This window comes from Furipterus horrens, unplaced genomic scaffold, assembly GCF_987537825.1.
Source record: "Furipterus horrens unplaced genomic scaffold, mFurHor1.1.pri manual_scaffold_5, whole genome shotgun sequence".
Taxonomy (NCBI): domain Eukaryota; kingdom Metazoa; phylum Chordata; class Mammalia; order Chiroptera; family Furipteridae; genus Furipterus; species Furipterus horrens.
In genome coordinates, this window is record NW_028327175.1 from 109,239,952 (window position 1) to 109,263,000 (window position 23,049).

Below are 23,049 nucleotides of genomic sequence, written 5' to 3' on the forward strand. Positions count from 1 at the left end.
ATACTTTAGAAGTGGGATAAAGTGGAAAATGTTTTCTTGTAAACCAGCTGCTTGGCGTTTGGTTTGTACTTTCATTTGGGAATAATATGAATAACCAGATGCCCAGTAGCAGAGGGAGGTGCTTGGGTGGATGTACCATCTGTTATAAGATGAAATATTAGGAGGCCATTAGCATTTTGTTTACTAAGAATACAATAAAGTGAAAGAGTCTGTGGTTCAATTAGACAGAAAAAAAGAAGAAAATGACAGACACAGGATGGTATAAGTTATTGGGGTAAATAAGGGCAGAATCCCCACTAAACTGGCATTGAAAAAAAATGGCAGGAAATAACCAAAATGTCAGTAACAGCTGCCTTTGAGTGCTGGCATCATGGAAACCTTTTCCTTCTTTATACTTCTCCATATTTTTTACATTTTCTGAATGTGCGTTCTATAATTTTTAAAGCTTTCTGTCTTTCTTTTAAAGAAAAAAAAGCACATTTTGAATGGCTTTTAGTTTTTTGGCCTATATTTAACCCGAAATGCGGAGATAGTCCATATGTAAGAACAGTTATGCTTTGTACTATGCTGTTTCTTCAGACAAGTGGACCAATGTCAAGATCCAATTCACGTCAAGAACAAATTGTCCCCTCCCCGTCCTCACCCTCAGTGCCCTCTTCCCTGCTCAGTACCAGGAACTAGGAGGACAGAAGTCTGGGGCGGTATTTCTGACAACCAACAACTCAATACCATTGCAAAGAAGGCAGCTCCCCACCTGGGCCGGTCTTTCTTTGGCATTCGGTCTTAGGACAGAGCCAGGGCTCTGGCCCCAAAATTCCTGGGGCCACAAGCCTGCATGTGGCCCAACACAAGCTACCAGGATCAGCTTCCATTATAAACAATCTCAATCAACTCTAAGAAAACCCCTTTCTTCACTGAAATTCAGGGGGAAAAAAGAAGTCTGACCCCAAATACTCAAACATAACATTTTGGTCTGTTCACTGATTTTTTTTTTTTTTTTTGGATAGCACATGGGTAGTTTTCTTCCTTTAGCAAAGCTATAGCTTTGCCATACTATGTAAACTGTGCTCTGTTTCCATTTATTAGATCCTAAGAAACTAAACACATCATGATGTATTCACTTAAAAGCAGCAGCTCATAATCTATTAAGCAGATGTGCCTTCATTTGCTTGAGAATCCCTCATTTCTAGGCATTTGTGTTTTTTCCAATTATTCATATTCTAACCAATCTTGTGGCAAGCACCTAAAGATTGTTTCCCCCTCCCTTTCTGTGTTTAGAATGACTTCCTTAATTTTCAGAGCTTCAGGAGTTACATTTTTTGCTGACAAGCAAAATCAAAAGGTCTTCGTAAGTTACAACAACTGATAGCCAATGCTGTGTTCCATTGTGTTCTGTTTAACCAAAACTAAAAATGGCTCCCTTGTGCATCTGATAAAAATTAATCCTGTCAGGTAATGGAAACATCTGCCAAGCAAAGAGATAAATCAGATGTGGAGGGAAGAAATAGTGTGCTTCAACTCTTCACTTCGAGTAGGGTTAATAAATCGGACGCGGCTATGTTTGAATTTCAGCTACCTCATCCTCAGGGTTCAGAAAATGACCGAGAAGCCACACTGTTATGTGTTTATTAACCCTAAAATAGGGTAGGAGGTTATTACAGGGGTCTGTGCAGTTAGGCCAGTAGATAAGGAGCCCTCCTAACAGCTGACCGCACACCTTGGGGGCAGCCTTCCACCCAAGTCCATTCCGAAAGGGGCAGTGCTACAGCAAGATTCCAGGAAACGTGGAGTCTCAAAGGTTTAAGAGGATGTGGCTCCGGCTGGCCGTCACTGAAACAAACACTCAGGCACAAAGCCAAAGGTGGACAGCAACATTAGATCACGCCAGCTGAGTCATGAGGGCAGGCTTTGTGGACGGCCATGTGCGTGGCAGAGAATAAGTGAGACAAGGAGATCCAAAGGCTGCTCCCAAGGGGATCCTTCCTGGGAGCCACAGTCTTCCAGGAACGGGTAGTATGAGGCTACAAGGCAGCCCACACCCTTTAGGACAGGGCCCGGCACTGCAGTGCTCGGGGTTGGTGGCACCATGTCTTATCATTCTCTTTCCAAGGGGCGAACACTACAGTGTTGAGTGCTAGCTCTGTCTCCATGCCTCTAGAGAGGAGCTGAGCCTCAGGTGGGCAAGGGCTGAAGAGGAGGGAAAGGCAGGAAGCAGGATGGCTTGGTTGAGAGGCAGAAGAGACCATCTGTGTTGTGGAAAGAGGCCCTGGGTTATCCTTAGAGAGCACCCCAGCCAAGTCACCCACCCTCACTGCTGAGCCCATGTCCTCATCCCAGAGACTGAGCAGCACGCCCACCCTGCCAGGCTGGCTTGTGGGCAGCCCTGCCCCAGCACCAGCACAAACGCCGCAGCAGGGCTGGGCCTCCTACCTGCTCCACTGCGTACTCTGCAAGCCCGTGGCGGCACTCTTCTCCTCATCCGTGGTGTTCTGCTCCTGCATGGAGGTGCTGCCCGCCAACTCCGGGAGCTTGCTGCGCTCCATGATCACCATCTCTATTTCTGGAAGCAAAAACAGAGACCGGGATGAACCCAGACAGCTTTCCAGACCTAGATTTATAGACAGACTCGTGTTCAAGATGAAGCTCCAATAAACTGCTCCTAACATGTCAAGTAAACATTCAACAGCGGTGACAGGAGCACCAGCAACATGCTGGGGGGGAAAAGAAGACGAAGGCTAGAACCTCTCTTTCCTTTCATCTTGGCCACATCAAAAAAACGAGGCCCTAAATTTGGCAAGAAAGCACAAACTGCAATAAATTATTTCAAGATTTTAAAAATATATATATTTATTTTATTTTTTGATATGATGATTCCTTCCAGGAGTTGAGGCAGCATAGGAGATATATGTGGTTGATAAAACATAACCAAATTCACTGAAAACACTATGAAATTGTTTATTTACACTTTAGAAAGAGCTTTGATAGACCTGAAGCCTTTTGTTTTCCCTTTCTATTTATAACTACTGAATGGCAGAGAGAGGTTAGAAACCATATTTTATTTTTCCCAATCAAAAAAGGTAACTTATAGCAACTGACTTAAATGAGGTATACATTTTATTTTTCAGAAAAAGGTATAAACCAATCAAGGAAAGCATCTTGAATTTAGAGATGGATAGTTGTTGCATAGTAAGGAGTGCTGTTACAGAGTTCTTAGACACAGATATAGACCTTCAAATACTTAGTTCTTGGAACCCAGAGTTCAGTTCATTTCCTCCATCTTTGGGAGAAAAAATGAGGGGGGCGGGGTGATTAAAATGTGAACCTGTAGTTCTGTTTCTGGAAAGATGGGAACATACCTGGGTTCTGAGACGACCTCTGTCATCATCTTTCCCTGGACTCTCACAGGGGCCCCCACTTGTCCATTGCTTCCTTTCTTGCTTGCTTAGTTTGTTGTCTACACAGACTCAAGTGATTTTAAGTGGAAGTCAGCTCATGTCACCCTTCTGCTCAAAACCCTGCACTGCCTTCCCATCACATTCAGGATGAAATCCAGATGCCTCCATGGTGTCAATGCCTTGCACAGCCCAACTCCCATCCACCTCTGACCTCACCGCCTGGCTCTGTACCCCCAGCACCACTCCAGCTGTGCTGAGCTTTTCTCACTCTTCTTTGACCGTCCTGAGCTTGTTTCTGCCCCAGGATCTTTACACGGCTGTGTCCTCTGCCTGGAATGCCTCACCCCAGGTCCCCCCTACCCAGGCATGACTCAATCCCATCATTCAAGTTTCAGATGTCACCACCTCAGAGATACCTCAAAGACCATCTCCACCTGTGTTTCCTTTACCTCTTCCAAGTATTAATTAAACTGCATAGTTCATTCAGATTTCCTTAGTTTCCCCCTTTTCCTGTTCCAGGATCCCATCTAGGATACTGTATTACATCTAGTCATCATGTCTCCTTAGATTCTTCTTTGCTGTGACACTTTCTCAGACTTTCCTTGCTTCTGATGACCTTACAGTTTGAAAAGACCTGGGCAGGTCATTTGTAGAATGTCCCTCAATCTGGGTTTGTCTGATGGTTTTCTGATAATTAGATTGAGGCTGTAGGTTTCTGGGAGAAAGACTACAGAGGGGAAGTGCCCTTCTCATCACATCACATCATATCAAGGGTACAGGGTATCAACATGACTCATGACTGCTGATGTTAATCTGTACCTCTTGGCCAAGCGTATGTTTCTCAGGTTTCTCCACTGGAAAGGTAGTTTTCTACTTTCATTTCATCCTCTTGGAAGCAAGTCACTAAGCAGAGCCCACACTTAAGGAGTGAGGAATTACGTTCTATTTCCTACATAAATTATTTGAAATTCTTCTGAATAGATTTGTCCCCTCCCCCCTTGAGTTCACTTTACAGCATTTATAACTACCTGGATTGTATATTTTCTATTTATTGGTTTTCTTGTTGCCTGCTTGCCTTTCCCTACCTACTAGAATGTGGGCTTCATAAGAATAGTTGCCTTAGCTGTCTTATTCTCCATTAGAACTCCAGTGTCTCGCCCAGGGCCTGGCACATGGCAAGTGCTCAATAAATATCTCTGGAATGGACAAATGGATGATTGTTCTAGCCTAATGCGGGAGGTCCTGGTGGCAGGCGGGGTCTAACCCATTACAAGAGGTTCTGGCAGCTGCAACATATATCCGGGTGATCTACAGTCCCATTCAGCCTGAGTCCAATTTGGACACAGTGTTCTCACAGGGGGGCATCACATGCATCCCTACCACCCTTCTGGGATGCTGTTAGGCATGACTGTGCTTGTGACTATCCTGTTAGGGTGGAGTGCACCTCCCACATGTCCACATGGGCCTGGACCTCGGCAGGGGACAGGGGGGCCTCGCTCTCACCAGCTCCTTTCCTCCCTGCACTGTGACTGGAGTCAGATGCCACTGATTGAATCCTCTCACAGGACTGTCCTCCACTACACAGGTGGGGGCTGACATGATTTTTAAGTGATTTGTGGACAAATATTTTCTTTGCATAGTTTTGTATTGATTTTAATGTGCATTAGAAGAAAATTCTAACTGCACAGAAAACCTGTTCTTTTGTGAATGTTCCTGCTTAAGATGAGGCTAAATTTAAGACAAAAACATGTAAGTGGATTCACAGACAGCTACTGAGTAAAGAGCAGTTCAAGTAGCACATGGATACTTCAACGAGCTGGGTGGGGGTGGTGCAGACTGCTGTCTGGGAACTGTCAGTCTTTCCTGTCCTTGTGTCTAGACCTCCACCGACCTCCTAAAGGTGCTCCCCAGCTACCCCAGCCTTCTCCACAGTGGGGTGCAGATACCCCGACGGATATGCAAGATGATTCACTGGACAGCACCTCTTTTAATTATTCTCATGTTTAAAAAAATCTATTTTGTTGGTTTTATAATGTGCATAACATTAGCACAGTAATGTCAAATGTGTAATTTATAATAAATAAATACATTTATATTTGGAGGACACACACATAAATTATGTATTCATTTGTTTGTGATTACTGATAGGGTGTGCCAACAAGGACATCTGAAGACTACCAAGCTGGACTAGAGTACCAGCCTCCTACTCTGGTTTCTGCCCCGTGACCTTGACGTGCTTCTGGCCCTACTGCAAGCTCCCCTTTCTTCCAGCCTGGCTGTCATGACAGGAACTCAGCTCCAAGCACCTCCCCCAAGTTATGGAGCCAAGCCCTAGAACCTCAGTCTGGAAAATAAGACTGCTGTGATGTGGTTGTTCCCTTTCAGTTTTTAAAATCCCTAGACACTATCACAATTCTGGAGCAGAGGAAGGAGAGGTTAAGAGATAATGCAGTCCAATGCTCATCAAAATTTGTTAAGCAGTTGGACATGAATTTTGGATGACAATTTCCCATGGCACACCACTATGGTAAGCTGATGACAGCAGAGCTGGTCCAGATAAAGAGTGGGTGGGTCCCAAACCTCTCCAAATCATGGGCTCCCTCATGCATTCCACAGAGGCCTCTAAAGCTCCTTTGTGAAACTCTGGCACTTCAAACAAAACTGCCTGAAAACCACTGGTCTGGTTCTGGATACTGTATATGAGGTAACAGAAACCCAGAAGAGTAGTGACTCTCAATACAGCTAGAAAGGTAACAGTGAAAGCCAAGACTGCTCTCCCTCCCACCCTCCCACATCACATCCTGTGCAAGACCACGCCCACAAGGGCCTCTCCACAGAGAACAAGGTGTCCACACCTTGGCTGGGTCACCCTGGTTCTCACAGCTACACCCCCATCCCTCCCATGTACTCCTGACCCAGCCAGCATAATTGTGGAGCGAGCTGTTCTATTTAGATTACTTTTCTAGATGAATATCGAACAGCTCTTCCAATGAAAAATCAGTCTTTTCCCAGCTTCTTTTTAACAATATTAACCAAACAATTCTTAAAAGTAGTGATTCTTACATACAATCTGCCAATTTCCTGTATGTAAAAGGCTACATGGGCATGAGAGGGGTGGGTAATAAGTTTCTGGGGAGAGGGTCTCCCCAGATTCTCATTGCTCTAAAAAACATTCAACAGCCATCTTTAAAAGAGAATCTGGACTTCCGGCCAAGATGGAGGCCTAGACTGACATGCTCTGCCTCCCTCCACAACTAAGAAGGGCTACAACTACCGCAAAACCAGAAATAGCCAGAAGTTCCAGAAAATAAATGGAAGTCCAGCGTATGAAGTTATAAACAAGTGGTGCTTGTCCGGACGGGTAGGAGGGGCGAAGCCAGGGCGGAGAGGTCAGGCTGTGCTGGCAGGGGCGGCAGCGGTGGGACGGCAGTAAGCACAGACACCCGTATTTAAGGGGAGGCGAGAAGCGCCAGGGAGCACCCCTGGCTGCAGACCAAACCTGTCAGCTCATGATTCCAAAGCCAGGGAAGGCAGACCCCCATTGCCTCAGACTGTGAGGCCCAGAGGGCATGGGGACATAGGAGGAGGCTCCCGGTGTCTCAGTTGAGAATGAACAGCAGGAATCCATCTTGGACCCCCGCCCCCACACAAAGTGCCACAGTGTGGTGAGAAGGGTCACCCGGTGGTGACGAGTGTATGGGGCTTTGCACCCGATAGTGTAGGAGGTGTGACAGCCCCACCCAAGAAGGGGAGGTAAACTAAAACTTTCAGGATGGCAGGGATCATGATAGAGATCCCAGTCATGGAGCTGACCAGACAGCAAATACATTAATTAACGGGCAAACAGATAGATAATCTTTCTGAGGCTCGGGTCAGAGCTAATAGCTATAAGACAGCTTACAGAACTAACAGCAGGACTTAATCAAGACAGGGAAGGAATGAAGGCTAGTCCTGCTGAAATAAATGAAAAGACATAAGAAACAAGTGGTGAGGGAAGGAAAACCAGGGATTAAATCAACAAATCGGAACATAGGGAAGGAACAAACAGTCAACCAGTGCAGAAAGAAGAAACAAAAAGTGAGGAAAATGAGGAGAAGCTCAGAAACCTCTGGAACAACTATAAGCGGGCCAACATCCGAATTATAGGGTTGCCAGAAGGTGAAGAAGAAGAACTAGAAATGGAAAAATTATGTGAAACAATAATGAAGCAGAACTTCCCTAACTTGGGGAAGGAAATAGACTAACAGGTCCAGGAAGCACAGAGAATTCCAAATAAACTGGACCCAGGGAGAACCACACCAAGACACATTATAATCAAAATGTCAAAAGTTAAGGATAAAGAGAGAATCATAAAAGCAGCAAGAGAGAAGAAGAGAATTACATACAAAGGGGTCCCAATAGGACTATCAGCTGATTTCTCAAAGGAGACTCTGCAGGCAAGAAGGGACTGGCAAGAAATATTCAAAGTGATGAAACGCAAAAACCTACAGCCACGAATACTCTATCCAGTGAAGCTGTCATTCAAAATAGAAGGGCAGAGAAAGTGCTTCCAGGACCAAGTAAAACTGAAGGAGTTCATTAGAGCCAAACCACTGTTATATGAGATGTTAAAGGGACTTGTTTAGAAGGAGGATCAAAACTATGAACATTAAAATGAAAACTGTACCACAACAACCAACAACAGAAGCTAGGGAACCAAAACGAAGGCAAACTAAGTAGGCAACGAGAGTGGGAAAAGAATTATAGGTATGGGGAACATATTGGGGGGAGGTCAACGGGGAACGGGAAGGGGGGAAAGGGAAGGAGATGATGCAGGAATTAAGAAGCACAGTAGGAGGGAGTAGAGTAGACAGTAAGATGTTGAGAAGAACTATATGCACAACCAATGGGCATAGACCAAGGCTTGGGGGGGAGGGGGCAGACAACAGGAGAGGGGAGTCACTAGGTGGAGGGGAGCAGAGGAAAAAAATTGGGACAACTGTAACAGCATAATCAATAAAACATATTAAAAAAAAAAAAAGAGAGAGGATCTGACTTATCCTGGTGATTCAGAGTCAAAGGAAACCCCTCTGTGCCACACCAGAACATCCGGCAGGGATCTGTGTAGCCTTCTGCAACACCCCCACCTCCCACAACATTGACATCATGACTGCTTCCCTCTCAGGGTGCACATGCCATGCTCTGCCACTGGGGAAAGCAGGTCAGTGGGCTTATGTGAACTCAAATTTCCACTGATGGCCACTAAGGACTCGGGTCCTGATGATAACTATTTGTTATTTACGTAATCATTTTATTTGAATTCACTTTTTTACTTAAATACATTTTTAAAAGAAAATTCTACAAATAAAAATCTTTTAAAAGAAGTTAAAAAAAAAGAAAACTAAATCACTACTATACCATTCAACCCAACAATCCCACTTGCAGAAATTTATCTAGATGATACACCTCCAGCAATAATAAAATGCACACACATAGGGATATTCACTGAAACATTATCAGTAATTGCAAAATACTGGAAACTACCTAAAGGTCCAAGCATAAAGATTAGCTGAATAAACTATGCACATGTAGGGCAGCTGTGGAAAGAAATGAGGAAGAACTCCGCAAACTGATATGGAGTGAGTTCCGGAGATGCTGCTCAGTGAAGAGATCAAATTGCCAAGGAGCATATATAGTGTGCTATTCTGTGTCTAAGAAAAAACATATACACACATGCTTCTTTTTACAAAAAGCACAGGAGGGATATTACAGAAAACAATCAAGTTGCTTATATACAACACGTGGGGGAAATGGATGACAGGAATATGCGAGGGAGGGACACATCTAAACATATCTTTTGACATAGTTTTGAGTTTGTTAATATTCCATATATTTTAAAAAAAGAAATTACGGTAAATCAATAAGAATAGGAAGAAAAAAGCCTAAAATGAAAACAAAAACCAAAACCCAAAACCCACATTATTTCAAATGAATACCACACCTACCCTGAAGTGAAAAAGAAAGGAAGGACAGACTAATCCAAGTAGTTTATGAATGCAATATACTTAACTGCATACCCTCAGTTTGGAGATAGGTGAAGTATTGGGATGGGGTGGGAATCAGAAACAATTCTTAACTCTTTTCATTAAATAATAAACAATTCTTAAACTTTTTAGATATGTTTATAGGATTGAGAAAATAGATCTATTGATTTTGGGACCCATAGTCCTCACTGTGTAAGAAGAGATACAAATCTGAAATGGAGAAGGGCAGGAAACAGCCCTCTGGGAATGGATCAGAACTGGAGGTATTGGTATAAACTTCTGATTTCTAAAATGTATATGTATATGCACAAATGAGTATTTTGTGCATATACATGCATATATTTCCTAGCTTTTTCCCCTGAAAGGGCCAAAAAGCCAGACAACACAGTAGCAATGAGTACATCTAATACCCACATCTTGGCTTGTAATACCATTGCCCAGTGAGAGGAGCCAGAGCTTTTCGGAGAAATGCTTAATCTCAGTGATGGGCAGAGCAGATACAAGATGAACCTGGAATACCTTTGTTATGCCAGGAAATGTAAGGATTGCTTGAAAAAAATGATGGGGGCTTATCACAAGGACATAGCAGCCAGCTCGAAAGGATTCCCAGTGGCTAAATCTGGAACAATTTGAGCAGCAAATTAATTAATTACAGTAATGAAATATAAACCACTAAAAAACTGAAATCCATGAGTCCATGCCAAGAACAGGTAAATAAATAAATGGGGAGAAGGGAAGGATCTTGTTTACAATGGAATGCTGACTTTTAAACATGGAGAGTGCTGATATTGGAGAGTCAACATTCTGTCACCATCCTGGTAAAAGCTGCATTCGGCAACAAGCATCGATGAATGCCAAATATAAGGGGAATTTTAATGAGGCACAGGATATCTGCATATTCAGAGTGTGTCCCCATGGATTGCTGATTAATTACAAAGAAAAAATGAACCATACAGTGGAGAAACTGGACAATACCTTAACCAGGTGACCAAAATTAACATCACCCAGGAAGGACAGAGGATATCCAGATGTGACACCTCGAGAAGGACATGATGTCACCTATGCCATACTCCAATCAAGAATGCATAATTTCAGTCTAATCACAAACAAACATCAAAGACAGAATGAGGAACATTTAATTAAAACAAAAAAGGGGGAGGTTATGTATCCTTCAAAAACGTCAATGTTGTAAAAGAGAAAGAAAGACCGTGGAAATGTTCCAGAGTACAGGAGGCTAAAGAGACATGATGATTAAAGATCCTGCCTGAGCCTAGACTGAATTCTGTATGAGGAGTAGGAAATACACAATAAAGAACATTATTAAGGGGTCAATGGATAGACTGGAACATGGACAGCAGAAAACTATTTTAAAGCTGATAACTGTACAGTGGTCATGAAAGAGAATACCCTAATCTTAGCAAATGCATGATGAAAGATTTAGGCAGGAAGGAGAAGGATGGAGAAAATGTTTGTGAACATGCGCATGTGTTTGTGTGTGGAGAGAGACAAGAGAAAATGCAAATAAGAAAGCAAATGAGGTATAATATGTTAAAAGGTGAAACTGGGTAAAGGGTAAATGGGTGTTCTTTATACTATTTTTTTAAAACTTTTTATTAATCTGAAATAGTACTATAAACATAAAATCAATATAAATAAAGCAACTGTGAAAATAATATACATGATGAATAAATAAAGAGGTACCCAGGACAGTTGTACACATTGAAAAAGGGAGATTTCGGAATGGAAGGGAGGTGTGAAAGGTATTGCACCCCGCACCTGAGGCTCCCCTGGAGCTAACCCCTCCACAAGAATTCTCCCACCACTGTCTTGAAGGTCCACTCTGCCCAACTAATAAAAGCTCCATACCCCGCAGCTGGGGCAACGCAGATCTAACATAATTTCTAAAGAGGAAACTGAGACACAGAGGGATTTTTTTTTAGGGTGGTAGGCCTCTTCCACCCACACCCCCACATCCCTGGCTGCTGTGGGCTCTTCTTTCTGCACTGCCCATTGGTTGAGCTGTGTAAATGAGCATCTGTGTGGTAGTAGTTTCTGTGCCAGGCACCATGGCTCATAATCTTGAAGGCACCAGCAACCCATTCCAGTGAGTGACCCATTACACAATAGAGGCTTGAGCCTTTGGGAGTGGAGGAAATTGCTGGTGAGTCTGTGGTGCTGGGAGAAGAAACTTGAGTCTCCGGCTCCTCTGGCTTCAGCAGGCTCTGCCTAGGCCCTCCTTGGCCTCTATCATTTCCACAAAAGCCTCCAGAGAAGAGGATTTATACATCCATGTTTATAGCACCATTATTCACAACAGCCAAAAGGTGAAAGCAACTCAAGTGTCCATTGACAAATGAATGGATAAGCAAAATATAGTCTAGTCAAAAATTAGAATGTTGTTCAGCCTTAAAAAGGAAGGAAATTCTGCCATTTGCTACAACCTGCATGAATCCTGAGGACATATGCTAAGTGAAAGAAGTCGATCACAAAAGGAGAACTACTATGTAATTCCATTTATGAGGTCCCTAGAGTAGTCAGGTTCTGAGAGACAGAAAGTGAAATGGTGGTTGCCAGGGCCTGGGAGCTGTTTAAGGAGGACAGATTTTCAGTTGGGGAAGATGAAAGAGCTCTGCGGCTGGATGATGGTGACGGTTGCACACCAGCCTGAATATGCTAGGACGCCAACTCCTGCCTCTCTTTGACTACTCTGGCCAAATCCACAAGCTTCCCCAATACCCTGACACTTAGATTTTTTTAAATAACAGCAATAATTCATTAACTTGCCTGCGATGATATACATTCTAATCTGATTAATATTTGGTAAATGAAGTACTTTTCAGGGAAATGGCAGGCATGACCTCCCAATAGTCTTTGACTTCACAAATTCCAGGCTTTTCTCAGTTGCCCTCTGTTCTACATTCCAGCAATCACAGCGAGAACAGACAAAAAGAAGGAAAGGGGAGAATAAGAAGGCCTTAGAAAGAAGATTAAGTGAAGAAGGAGAAAGATGCCCTTGCCGGTTTCCTGGGACATACGGGAAGAAGTGCATGCTGCTGGCTGGCTTTGGAGCAGAATTTCAAGAGGCAAATAGGGCCTAGCAACAACAGGGTGTGTAAGTGCAGAGTACTTAGGATGTCCCCTTTCTTTGTTTTTTATTATCTTTTACTGAATAGTACAAGATTGAATTCAGAATACTTTTCTGGAAAGTTGCTTTTCAGAGGATTTGTCTAAAATAGCCTCCAATCCTTCTCCTTATACTAGTTAAGCCCATTTGAAAAGCAGGCACTCGCACAGCTCTCTACAACAGTAGCCCAGCCTCCCAATCGTTCTCCTCCCTATACACACACACACACACAGAGCCATCTCACTATTCCTTATAGAAATTAACAGGGAAACAGGCCCCTCAGGAACTTGCTGTGGTGCCCAAGCACGAGATCCCCCCAGCTAAGCTCAGGTACCACTTCCAAGCTCACCATTTTACTCTCCATGTTGGCCAGGGTTCCTATTCAGTGCTCATGTGTCCCGTGCTAAATGCTGAGGCACTAATATTCTTATTTCTGACACCCTGAGGGATGGGCATTATAAAGCCCCCTCTCGGTGGAGAAGCACAGACAAGGCTATGACTTGCCCATGGTCACACAGCTGCTCAGGAGCAGACGTACAAGTCTGGGATTCAGACCCTAACTTCCGAACAGCTAGTCCTTGGCTCACCTCAATCAGAAACTCTGTCGGGCCTGAGCTTTATTCTGGCTTACAAGAGGAGTCAGAAATGAGGCCAGCCTCCATTCCATGTCAGTAGATACTTCAAAAAAACAAAAACAAAAAAAGCAAAGTTGGGGCTGTAAGCTCCCAGGCACCCCTCAACTCCCAGATGACCTGGCAGGTTCAAAGTCAATACGGTCACCTGCACTCCGTAGGCCATGAAATTGATGCCTACCCTATCCATAGGCAAAAACCCAGAAGCCAAATCCTGTTTTTCGAACAAGAAGTTCAAATGATTCTTTTTCCTGTCTCAGGCATGTTTATTGAGTTACTGCTCTAAGTGAACCCAAATAGAGACGACTGCCCTTCCAGACTGCAGAGCGAGCTAAGACAAGAGGACACATCAAGCAAACACTCCTTGGCTGCAGGCACCGGGGCACAACTCCGTCTTCTTTTTAGCATTCAATTTCTGAAAACTTAGGGGCCCTGTGATTTCTTGGTTTCAGAATGAGTCGCCCATCACACTGAGGTAAATTTCTTTGCAAACCAGCGATGGGAGTGAAGGGTCCAAGGGCTCACATTCATTTCACACAACTTCCTCGTCTGGACTTAAATGTGGAGGAGGTGTGAATTTTGAGTGCTGCATTTGTAGGAAAAAAAAAAAAAACATGTTAATGCCACATTCAAATCAGGTCATGGCAAAATTGTGACTTGTGATCACATGTCTTTTTACTCCTATGCTTTAGGCCACCTTTTTAAGTAACGATTTCACCACTAACATGGGACGGCAGGGCAGGCAGGGGGGTCTGGTGTCAGAATCTCTTCACTGAAGAGTCACCTGTGCCTGTCTGTTACAACTAGCCTGTCAGTAAGGCCCTAGATCCAGAGACTATGCAAGAAGCTTGCTAGAGAAGAGATAATTTGGTGGAGAAAGCCACATATCTACCTTAAAACAAGAAGAAAAAAGGTGGCCCTCAAGGGATGAGGCCACTGAAATACTGTGCCTTTCTAGGGGAGGGTCTGCTGTTTGCACTGGCCCAGCATCTATGCTCCCTCCTTCTGACCAACACACCTCATTTGTACTGAGGGAGTCACTGTAGGGCAGACATGTGACCCAGGCCTGGTCAGTCAGCAGAGAATATTGCTCTCGGGGGTGGGGGACAAGCCAGGTCCATCACTAACAAGCACTGGACCCCAGACTCCAGCTGCGGCCAGGGGAAGCAGCAGCTTCCTCTCCACTTGGTGATAAGTTGGCAGGATGTGAGCCTGGCACTGCCAATGGTCATCACTGTACTTGGGTCCAGCCCTGCTCAGCCTCCCAGTTAAAAAAACAATAATCACCTTTTTTGCTTAAGCCAACCTGAATTGAATTTCTATATCCTGCAAACTCAAGAATACTAACATATCCTCACTTTTAAAAAAAGTTGTTCAATGAACTTTATTTTCTATACTCATAATTTCCAGAAGGAAAGGCCCTGAGCTTGAGAAGACAATCCAAGGCCCACAGTAAACCTAGATGTCAAGACAAGACTATAAATCTGCAAGTCAGGACTCCCACCTCTCAGGCACCTTCCCTATCTACACTGTCCTCCAGCTTGAAACTGAATTAGGAAGTGTGCCTGATGCCCTTCCAAGTCACAGGAATTAATAGCTGTGCGGTTTCACCAAAACACAGATACAGTCTAGGGAGAGAACACCCACCAGCCACACCTTCAAATATGAGAATAACTAAGATATCAAATATATGGTTCAAAAGGCCCCAGAATACTATTCCTGCTATCCAGTTAGGTGTCTCTTTGCCAGATGGGCCTATGAAAGTTGTATTTATTTTTGATGAGCTGGATGGGAAGACTAATGAGCATTTGAGAAAAAAAGGTACCGGAATGCTGAGAGGGTTGTTGAGAGCCATGCATGATTGAGCTCTGAAGTCAGCACCAACTGAACAAACCTCTGGGGAAATTTCTGGACCCTATCTGGCACAATCTGGCTCAATGACTGACTGGAAATAGGTTTTTGGAAACTGGTGAGCATTCTCCCCTTGCCCCTGCACAGGGCAGAGGGGCTCAGCGTGCAAGAGCCCGTACCCTGGTCCCAACAGTGAACTGGAACGGCAGCCTTGCGGAGCCACTGAACCCCTGTGCACGAGGACCGGGCCGCCAGGCTGACTCATTCGGTTGTGCACTTGAGGCCAAGACGGCCCTTTCCACCCAGTTAGTCACAGCCCAGGCCTGGTTAGGGAGCAGCCCTTAAAAGGACTGGAATGAAAGAGGGTAGCATCTTTCCAAAACAAAATCTATGAGAACACAAAGTACAAAATGGGGTAAAGTTACCCCTTTGCCCCCTGATGTGGCCACAGGACAGCTAAATCTAAGTTTTAAGCAATTTTCTCCCAAGTAAAAAAAAAATTAAAATAACTTAAACAAGCAAACAAGTATGGCTTCCCTTGTGTTTGCCCCTCTCCCCTCCGTCCCCTTCCTCATCAAAGTGAAATTTGTTGGTAAAGGTTTTCCAACCCAAAATGCTTACTGCATTCTTTGATCAGAAATAAAAGCATACTGGGGATCTAAGCCTTGTAAAGAGGACCAGGTAGCATCAGAGAGGTACTTTGGTGATACTTACTGAAATGTAATCCCAGCATTCACTGAGAACTGCCAAGGAAATCAGAATGGGGCCATTGGGGTGGGGCGGGGACGGGTTTTGGCAGCAAAATTCCCCAAACAAATGAGTTCCCGGTCACTGATTTACTGAGCCACTCCATTTCCCAGCTTCAGATGCCTGGGAGCAGGGACTCACATAGTCCAGGCTGATGGGTCAAAGAGAGCTGGCTTCAGAGCAGCTACTGCTAGCCCAGGGCCCAGGAGGACGGCTTGTAGGAAGTACTCCCCACACAGCCAGCAGACCACAGCTGGGAACCAAAGAGAGCCCATGCCTGTGCTGGGGGGTGTGGTGGGAGCTCATCTCCACTGACCAGAGCCCCCAGTCCACTTCCACCTCATCACCTCTTTCACCCTGAGTACCTGGGTCTGTGGCCAGGAACCCTATCTGTGTGGCTGTGTGCCTGGCCCATGACACAGGAACTGGACAGTTTAAGCTTGCTTAATCCCAGAGCAGACCACTGTCTCCAGGTTGAGAAGGTCTTAGCATCTAAATAAGAGGGAGATGAAAAATAAAACAGAATCATTCCTAACAAAGGTAAAAAAGAGGCTGGGACTATTCTGCTCCTTTAGCATATAGGTAGCAAACACAAGTGCACTGACTCTAAACACAAAGGACTTAAAATCTTAATGTAAGAATCCAAGGGATTATATTTCATTATTGATTCCAAAAAACCAATCTTATTAAAAGCAGTGTTCATTAAACACTGCCCCCTTTTCTTCCTGCAGGGCACTGCAAACAATGACTTCTGTCAAAAACCATAATCCAGGTAACCAGGAATAATAAGAACAGCAATAACAATAAAATGAGAACAATAGTAGTAGTAGTAGTAGTAGCAGCGGCAACAAATATTTATGACATGGGCCAAGCACTGTTCTGAGCACAGCCATATATGTTAACTCATTTATTTCTTATACTGACAAAGTAAATACTATTTGTTACCTTCATTTTACAAATGGGGAAAGTGAAGCACAGGTTAAGAGTACAAAACCCGTTCCAGGTCACCCATCCAGTAAGAGCAGGCCTTGTACCAGATCTACCTTCAAATGTCTGGGTTGTTTAGAGCAGCAATTTGCAACTGGTGCGCCGTAAGAATTTTAAAAACATGCAATACGTACCTGACTATTTAGTCAGGTGCACTGAACTCTTTCCTCTTAGATTGTCAAATTAAAAAATGACAACAGCCAACACAACAATAGCCATCTGGTGTGAATTAATCAAAGTTGTACTTTTTTTTTTTTTTGTAAGATCAAAAAAATATATATTTTTGGTGTGCCACAGAATTTTAGTAATTACTTTAAGTATGCCATGAAATGTAAAATGTTGAAAATCGCTGGTTTAGTGTCAGGAATGAAGAGAAGCACTTGCTGACACACAAGGGGGGACCAGACACAAGTGACAGCCTGGCTCGCAGCGTGGGAGGCAGGGTAGAGTTCACGGGCACACTCACCTTCATTCTCCCCACTCGTCTTGATGACTTTTGAACCACCCTCTGTACCTTTAGCCTTCTCGGCATCTTCTTGGGCATCCTCAGTGGGCCCTTTCTCCTCATCTTCTTCCTCCCCAACGTTTTTGTAGTTGGGTCTCTTTTGCATCCGCCGCTTGCCCTTGTGCTTATTCATCTCAAGGGACCGCTCAAGTGTCTCGGTGGGTTTAATAAAGCACCGGATGCTGGGTTTGGCCTAGGAAAATAGAACCAAGACAACAGATAGATCTGAACCTTTGCATCTCACTGGATCCTATCAAATTGTCTGAGAGTTTGTGCTCCAAGAAACTCACTTCCAAAACAACAAATGCTACCCCCTAGTTTGTTGCTATGACTACTATTAACATCATTATTATTAAATAATCAAAATAACAGCACCAGCTAGTATTTACTGCCCACCATCCTAAGTCAGAAACTGTACTTCACCAACACTAGCTCCCTCCAATCTTCCCAAAGGTCAGCATTTGCATAAGAAACTTATGTTAACACTTTATGGAGTTTTGTATGTACCAGATGTATTTTAAGGGCTCTGACTACATTATCTCACTTAAATTTTACAACCCCATGAGATAGTACTATTTTTATCCTCATTTTACAGATAAGGAAACTGAGGCTCAGAGATGTTAAATGACTCACCCAAGGTCACACAGCCAGGAAGTGGCAGAACTGGGATTCAAAACAACATTCCATCTGCACAATTTATGTTTTAACTACAGCACATTGATGTTATCATTAACTTCTTATTTAAATAAATTTATTTTAAAAGAAACTGTGCATCTCTAAAGGAAATTAAACACCAGTATACATTGTTAATATAAAAATAAATAACAGAAAACAAAAGCAAAGTGACTGAATGTAGCCAAACACTGGCTTTCTTTAGAAAGGGAGCGCTATCAGTGATGATTTAACCCTTTGAGTGCCAGGCGTAATTGCTAAAATTCATGTGAGAAATGCCAGGCTATTTTACTGAGAAATGCAGATTTATGAAAAATGTCTGTAAAAACATTATTTTCATAATAACTTGCTGAAAATTTCACAACGTATAGTAAATACTCTCTTCTTTTGTAAGCAGTGTTCTTTGATGCAATTTAGCAAAAAATTTATTGCATTAAAATTATTTTATTACAATTATTTTAGAAAAAATAAATTATTTCCTTCAATATGGCTTTTGAAGTATAATATATGGCATAATATAAAACCTATGATTATAATTTGAAAAAACACATAGCAACATGGATAACAAGCAAGAAGTATGCCAAATATTGCATAGATTTTTGAAAAAAAAGAAAACTTCATAACGTACAAAAAAAAAGAGAACACAAACGTTTTTCACACTAGAGACATATATCAATAGATATCAACAGTGAAAAAGTTTATAAACAAAAATGAAATGCAAAAACAATACAATAGCAAAAGCTTCCTTATCATGCACACTGCATAGTTTCAACAATTATTGCAAAGATAAATGAAATTAAAAGGACCGTTTAAAACGTAAGTAAAAATTGTAACAGAATTAATATGTCAGTATTTGAACAAGCGTAAATACTCGAAATTTGGATCAACATGAGAAAAAGTTATAACAATATATAACCTAAGGTACAAAAAAAGAGAACAAAAAATAAAATACGAATTATCCCATTGTTATTTACATTTACAACCACTGAAAAAAGAGTTGCTGGGAGCAATGCTGGCACCTTTGGGAAAATCTGTCAGCATTGCTCACAATGATGTTGGCACTCAAAGGGTTAAAGCTCAAGCCCAAAGGAAGAAGCTCTTCCCTAAAAAGTAGGAAGCCTTCTAAGAGAAATGAAGAAGGCTTGCTGTGTCACCAGTGGTTTATGTCTCACATTCTGGAAAATATGGCTGTTATCTCGGTCCTTATAACAACCAGGAGATATAGGGATCCTCAGTCCCACTTTATAGATGAGAAAATAGAGGCTCAGAAGTGTTAAGTAACTTGTCCAATGTCACACAGCTACTGAGTAGCAGAGTCAGAATTTTAATAGATGCTTGCCCAAGCCCAGGGCCCAAGCTCTTCCTAAAATAACAGTGCTTCACCAGGAGCTCAAACTCAGTTCCATATTTAGTACTCTCTAAAAAGTATTTACATGCAAATGGACCAGGACTAGAAAGAAGCAAAGACAAAAGAAAACTGATCTGTCTGGGGCAGAATTCTGACTGACGCATTTTTTTCTCTTTCCAGGATCTGGATGATGTTCAGACATCATTTTGTCCTTTAAAAAGGGAAAATTTTTCAAGTAAACTTTTCCATTATCTTGATATGGTTTATCCATCTTCTGAATTTACCCGAACCAAACATCAACTGTATTCTGGGGGCCACCGTACCTTGCCAATAAGTAAAATGTGCTCAAGGAACACAAATTAATTTCAATAACACTCAAACAAAACGTAATTGAAAGCTAAATTAGCATCCAAGTCCAAACATTAATTTTTATTTACCCACTTAGGATTATTCATCCACAAAATGACAGATGAATTGAAACAATTCTAGTGTCCAGGAAACCCGAGCAGTGCATTACAGATGCCAACCACCAAGAGACCAGCGCATTCCAAGCGAGCACTTGCTTGACAGACAGCATCCATCAGAGCTCCCTCAGGATGCTGTTGATCGAATGCAGCCCCAGGTGCCCCCATTCTCTTGTGAAGGACCTGAACCTGATAAGTTAGGGCCCCAAGATGAAGTGACAGCTTCCTCTGATCACCACTTAACTCCCAGTGAATGTTAGTGCATGCCATACACAATCAAAGCTTTCAGAAACAGAAAACCAAGACCAAATACAGAGCGAGACACCACCCAGTTATAAGTTTTGAGCAGAAATTCACAAAGATGGATATAGAAACCTCTCCCCGAGCTCTGTGTGGACACAGATGTACAGACAACTGACAGAACTAAGGGAAGTAAAACGGTGCCCGAAGTCCAGGGCTGGTCACAGCTGTGTGAAGCATAGCTGAACTTGACCTTAGCTGTGGGGCCTCTCTGAGCTTCAGTTTCCTGGTCTAAAACATAGAGAAAGTATTCTGACTTTAAACTAAATAAAATCATGACGTTCCTTCAGAACCTGGCATTACAGTAAGCATCACACATATAAATGACAGTTACCTTCCTTTCCCTGCTTACATTAAAAAAACAAACAAACAAAAAAAAAAACTTAACTATAAAAATGAATTTTTAAACTTTCTGAAGGGATCTGCTTTTCTCAGTGATCAGGTGTTCAGGAGTGGAAGAAGGGAAGGCATGCTTGCTGGGGAAATTTCAAACCTTTAAAATGCAACCTACCCAGTAAACAGCTGGAAATAACCTAAATGTCCATCAACAGGGGAGTGGTTAGGTTTATGGCCTCTCCATAGAGTGAGTGACTGATACGAAACAGCAACAGGATAAAAAAGCAAGAACAAGGAACAGGCAGGGTCCCTTTCAGGTAATGCTTTTCAAAGGCACCACCTGATGGTATAAACACAACTTTCCTTGGAAAGCTGCATAAGAATAAATGAAGATTTCACCTTTGGGGAAAGAAAGAAGGAGGGCAGCATGGTGTGTGCACACCCACACAAGTGCACTCACATTTTTCATTTCTGTATCTTTCTGTTAGGTTTGAAATTTCTAATCATCTATGCATGTTAACTTCTTAAAAAATTCAACAGGGATTATTTGGACATTGGAATTATGGACTTTATTTGCCCTCTTTTTCTTTTATATTTAAAAAACCTGATTTTTTTTTTTTTTCTTAATACAAACAACATCAAAATCCCACAGTTACTATGGAGAAGCTGATAGAACTTGGTTGGGACACACAGGCAGAGATTTGAGATCATTCCTGCTGCTTTGTTCAAGGCCTTCTGGCTGCCAGCCTCCCGGGACTCTCCTTGTTACACTGGATAATTCCAGATGTTCCAGATAGAAAGCCCCAAGGAGAGGAGTCCTGTCCGTCCTACTCTCCACTATGCTCTTAACACTGAACCAGGTGCCTGGAGAAGGGTAGGGCCTCGATGGGATGGGCTGTTGAGTGAATTCATGGCTGCCTGTATTTTATTGTATCCAATGTGAAGGAGAAAACAACAAAAAAAGAAAAGGGAGGAAGGAAGGAAAAAACTTGCCTGACACCTTCAGAAGCTGAACTTCACTTAGTGGAAGAGCAAATGTGATAAAACTAACCAAAAGTGGTGAAGCCCACTTCAGAACAAAACATTGGAAGCCTTGGGTTTTTCTTCGCATAAAGAAAGCACAGTACACATGCCTCAGAGAAAAGTATTCTGCAAATAAGGTCTGTTTCTCAAATGCTGCAGGTGGGGGTTTCACCAAAGGCTCATCTCCCTGGGACCTGGAGCCTGAGCTACAGGAGAAGCATGGAGATCCTGGGCCCTCCTTGCTGACCACAGATTCTTCCAGGTGCCCAAGTGGGGGATACAGGGGGACAGCCTTGGGTCTGGCTGGACATTTAGGCTGGTTTCTGGGGCCAGGGCCAGCTGAAGGCCAACAATGTGATTTCAGGGGTGGTCTTGGGGCTTAACTGCTCCCTAAAGTGTCGGCCCCTGCCTGTTGGTTAATGACACCTTCCACCAGCCTTCAACCCTCCAACATAAGGCTTCAGTTCTAGCTTAAATGTTGAATACCTGAGGTGATTCCCCAGAGGTCAGCAATAACTAAGGCCTTTCAGGTGCTGCCAGATCTGAGAGTAGGTTCTACAAGGATGGTGAGAGGAATTAGGAGCAAGGGGTCAGGAGGAAGGATGGAAGCACACAAGTCTGGGTGTCTGAGTGAATGAGGAGAGGCAGAACAGCTGACGGCCCAGAGGTCAAACACAACACCCTCCAGTAGGTCTGGATGCATCCCCATATAAGGGCCCGGACATGGGCTTCACGTGAAATAGCTGGTTGCAATCAATCAATCAATGATTCTGTTTGCAGTTAAAAAACAAAACTATTGATTCAAAATATGTGTATATCTCTCTAATGTTTTCCTGTGTTGACAGATATTTGCATGACACTACCAAGCAAGGTCTGGAAGGATACACAAACTGAAAATAGTGGTTCCTTCTGAGGAGGATACTGAGGTTGGGGGAACTTTCACTTTCATCATTCAGTTGTTTTACCCCAAGAAAGTATGACCAGTGCTATTTAAATGTAAAGAATACCTTCAAGGAATGTACCTAATGCCAATGAACTGTACAGCTGAAAATGGTTAATCCTTCATAAATACTATTTGTCATATGTATTTCACCACAATTTTTAAAAATTACCTTTACAATAAAGGCATCTTTGAAAATCAGAATGGGGGGTAAGTTATAAACTGGGGAGCTGTGTGGATGCCAGAAATGTCTTCTATCTTGACCTGAGTTACACACAAATGTGATCACATGTACGTCATCAAGCAGTATACCTAAGACATTACACTTTTATGCACTTTATTTATATTATCTATCTATTAAAAAAAAATTACCTAAAGGATTTTCTATCAAGCCAGATTGCCCCAGTGCCCTAGATACAAGCTAGAAGCCAATCAGGCAACTTGGGAAGCTGGATTCACTGCAGTCACCAGGGGACGGACCTAGTCACTCACTGAGGCCCAACAGGACACCAGCTGCTGTGCTGAGAGTGAGGAAGCCATGGCCACACCTTCGCAGTGCTCAGTCCAGCCAGGAGCAGGCAACGTACTGTTGTGTGTCCCACGCACAAACGAGGTGGAAAAGGTGATTGGGGGCACACCTCCTCCTCACACAAGGCACTGTCCCCGGGGGCGGTCAGGCACTGAGACCCTGAATTATTCACC

General features: G+C 43.1%; 1 protein-coding gene across 1 annotated transcript in view; it reads right to left on the minus strand.

Moving 5' to 3' along the window:
* The window catches only part of CLEC16A (C-type lectin domain containing 16A), a 217,300-nt gene that overhangs the window by 146,456 nt on the left and 47,795 nt on the right, over positions 1-23,049 (minus strand). The window contains exons 10-11 of the mRNA XM_090277013.1: positions 17,226-17,457; positions 2,431-2,560 (exon numbers count right to left, since the gene is read on the minus strand). Coding sequence (XP_090133139.1) covers positions 2,431-2,560; positions 17,226-17,457 — 362 coding nt within the window. The remainder of the gene's footprint in view (positions 1-2,430; positions 2,561-17,225; positions 17,458-23,049) is intronic.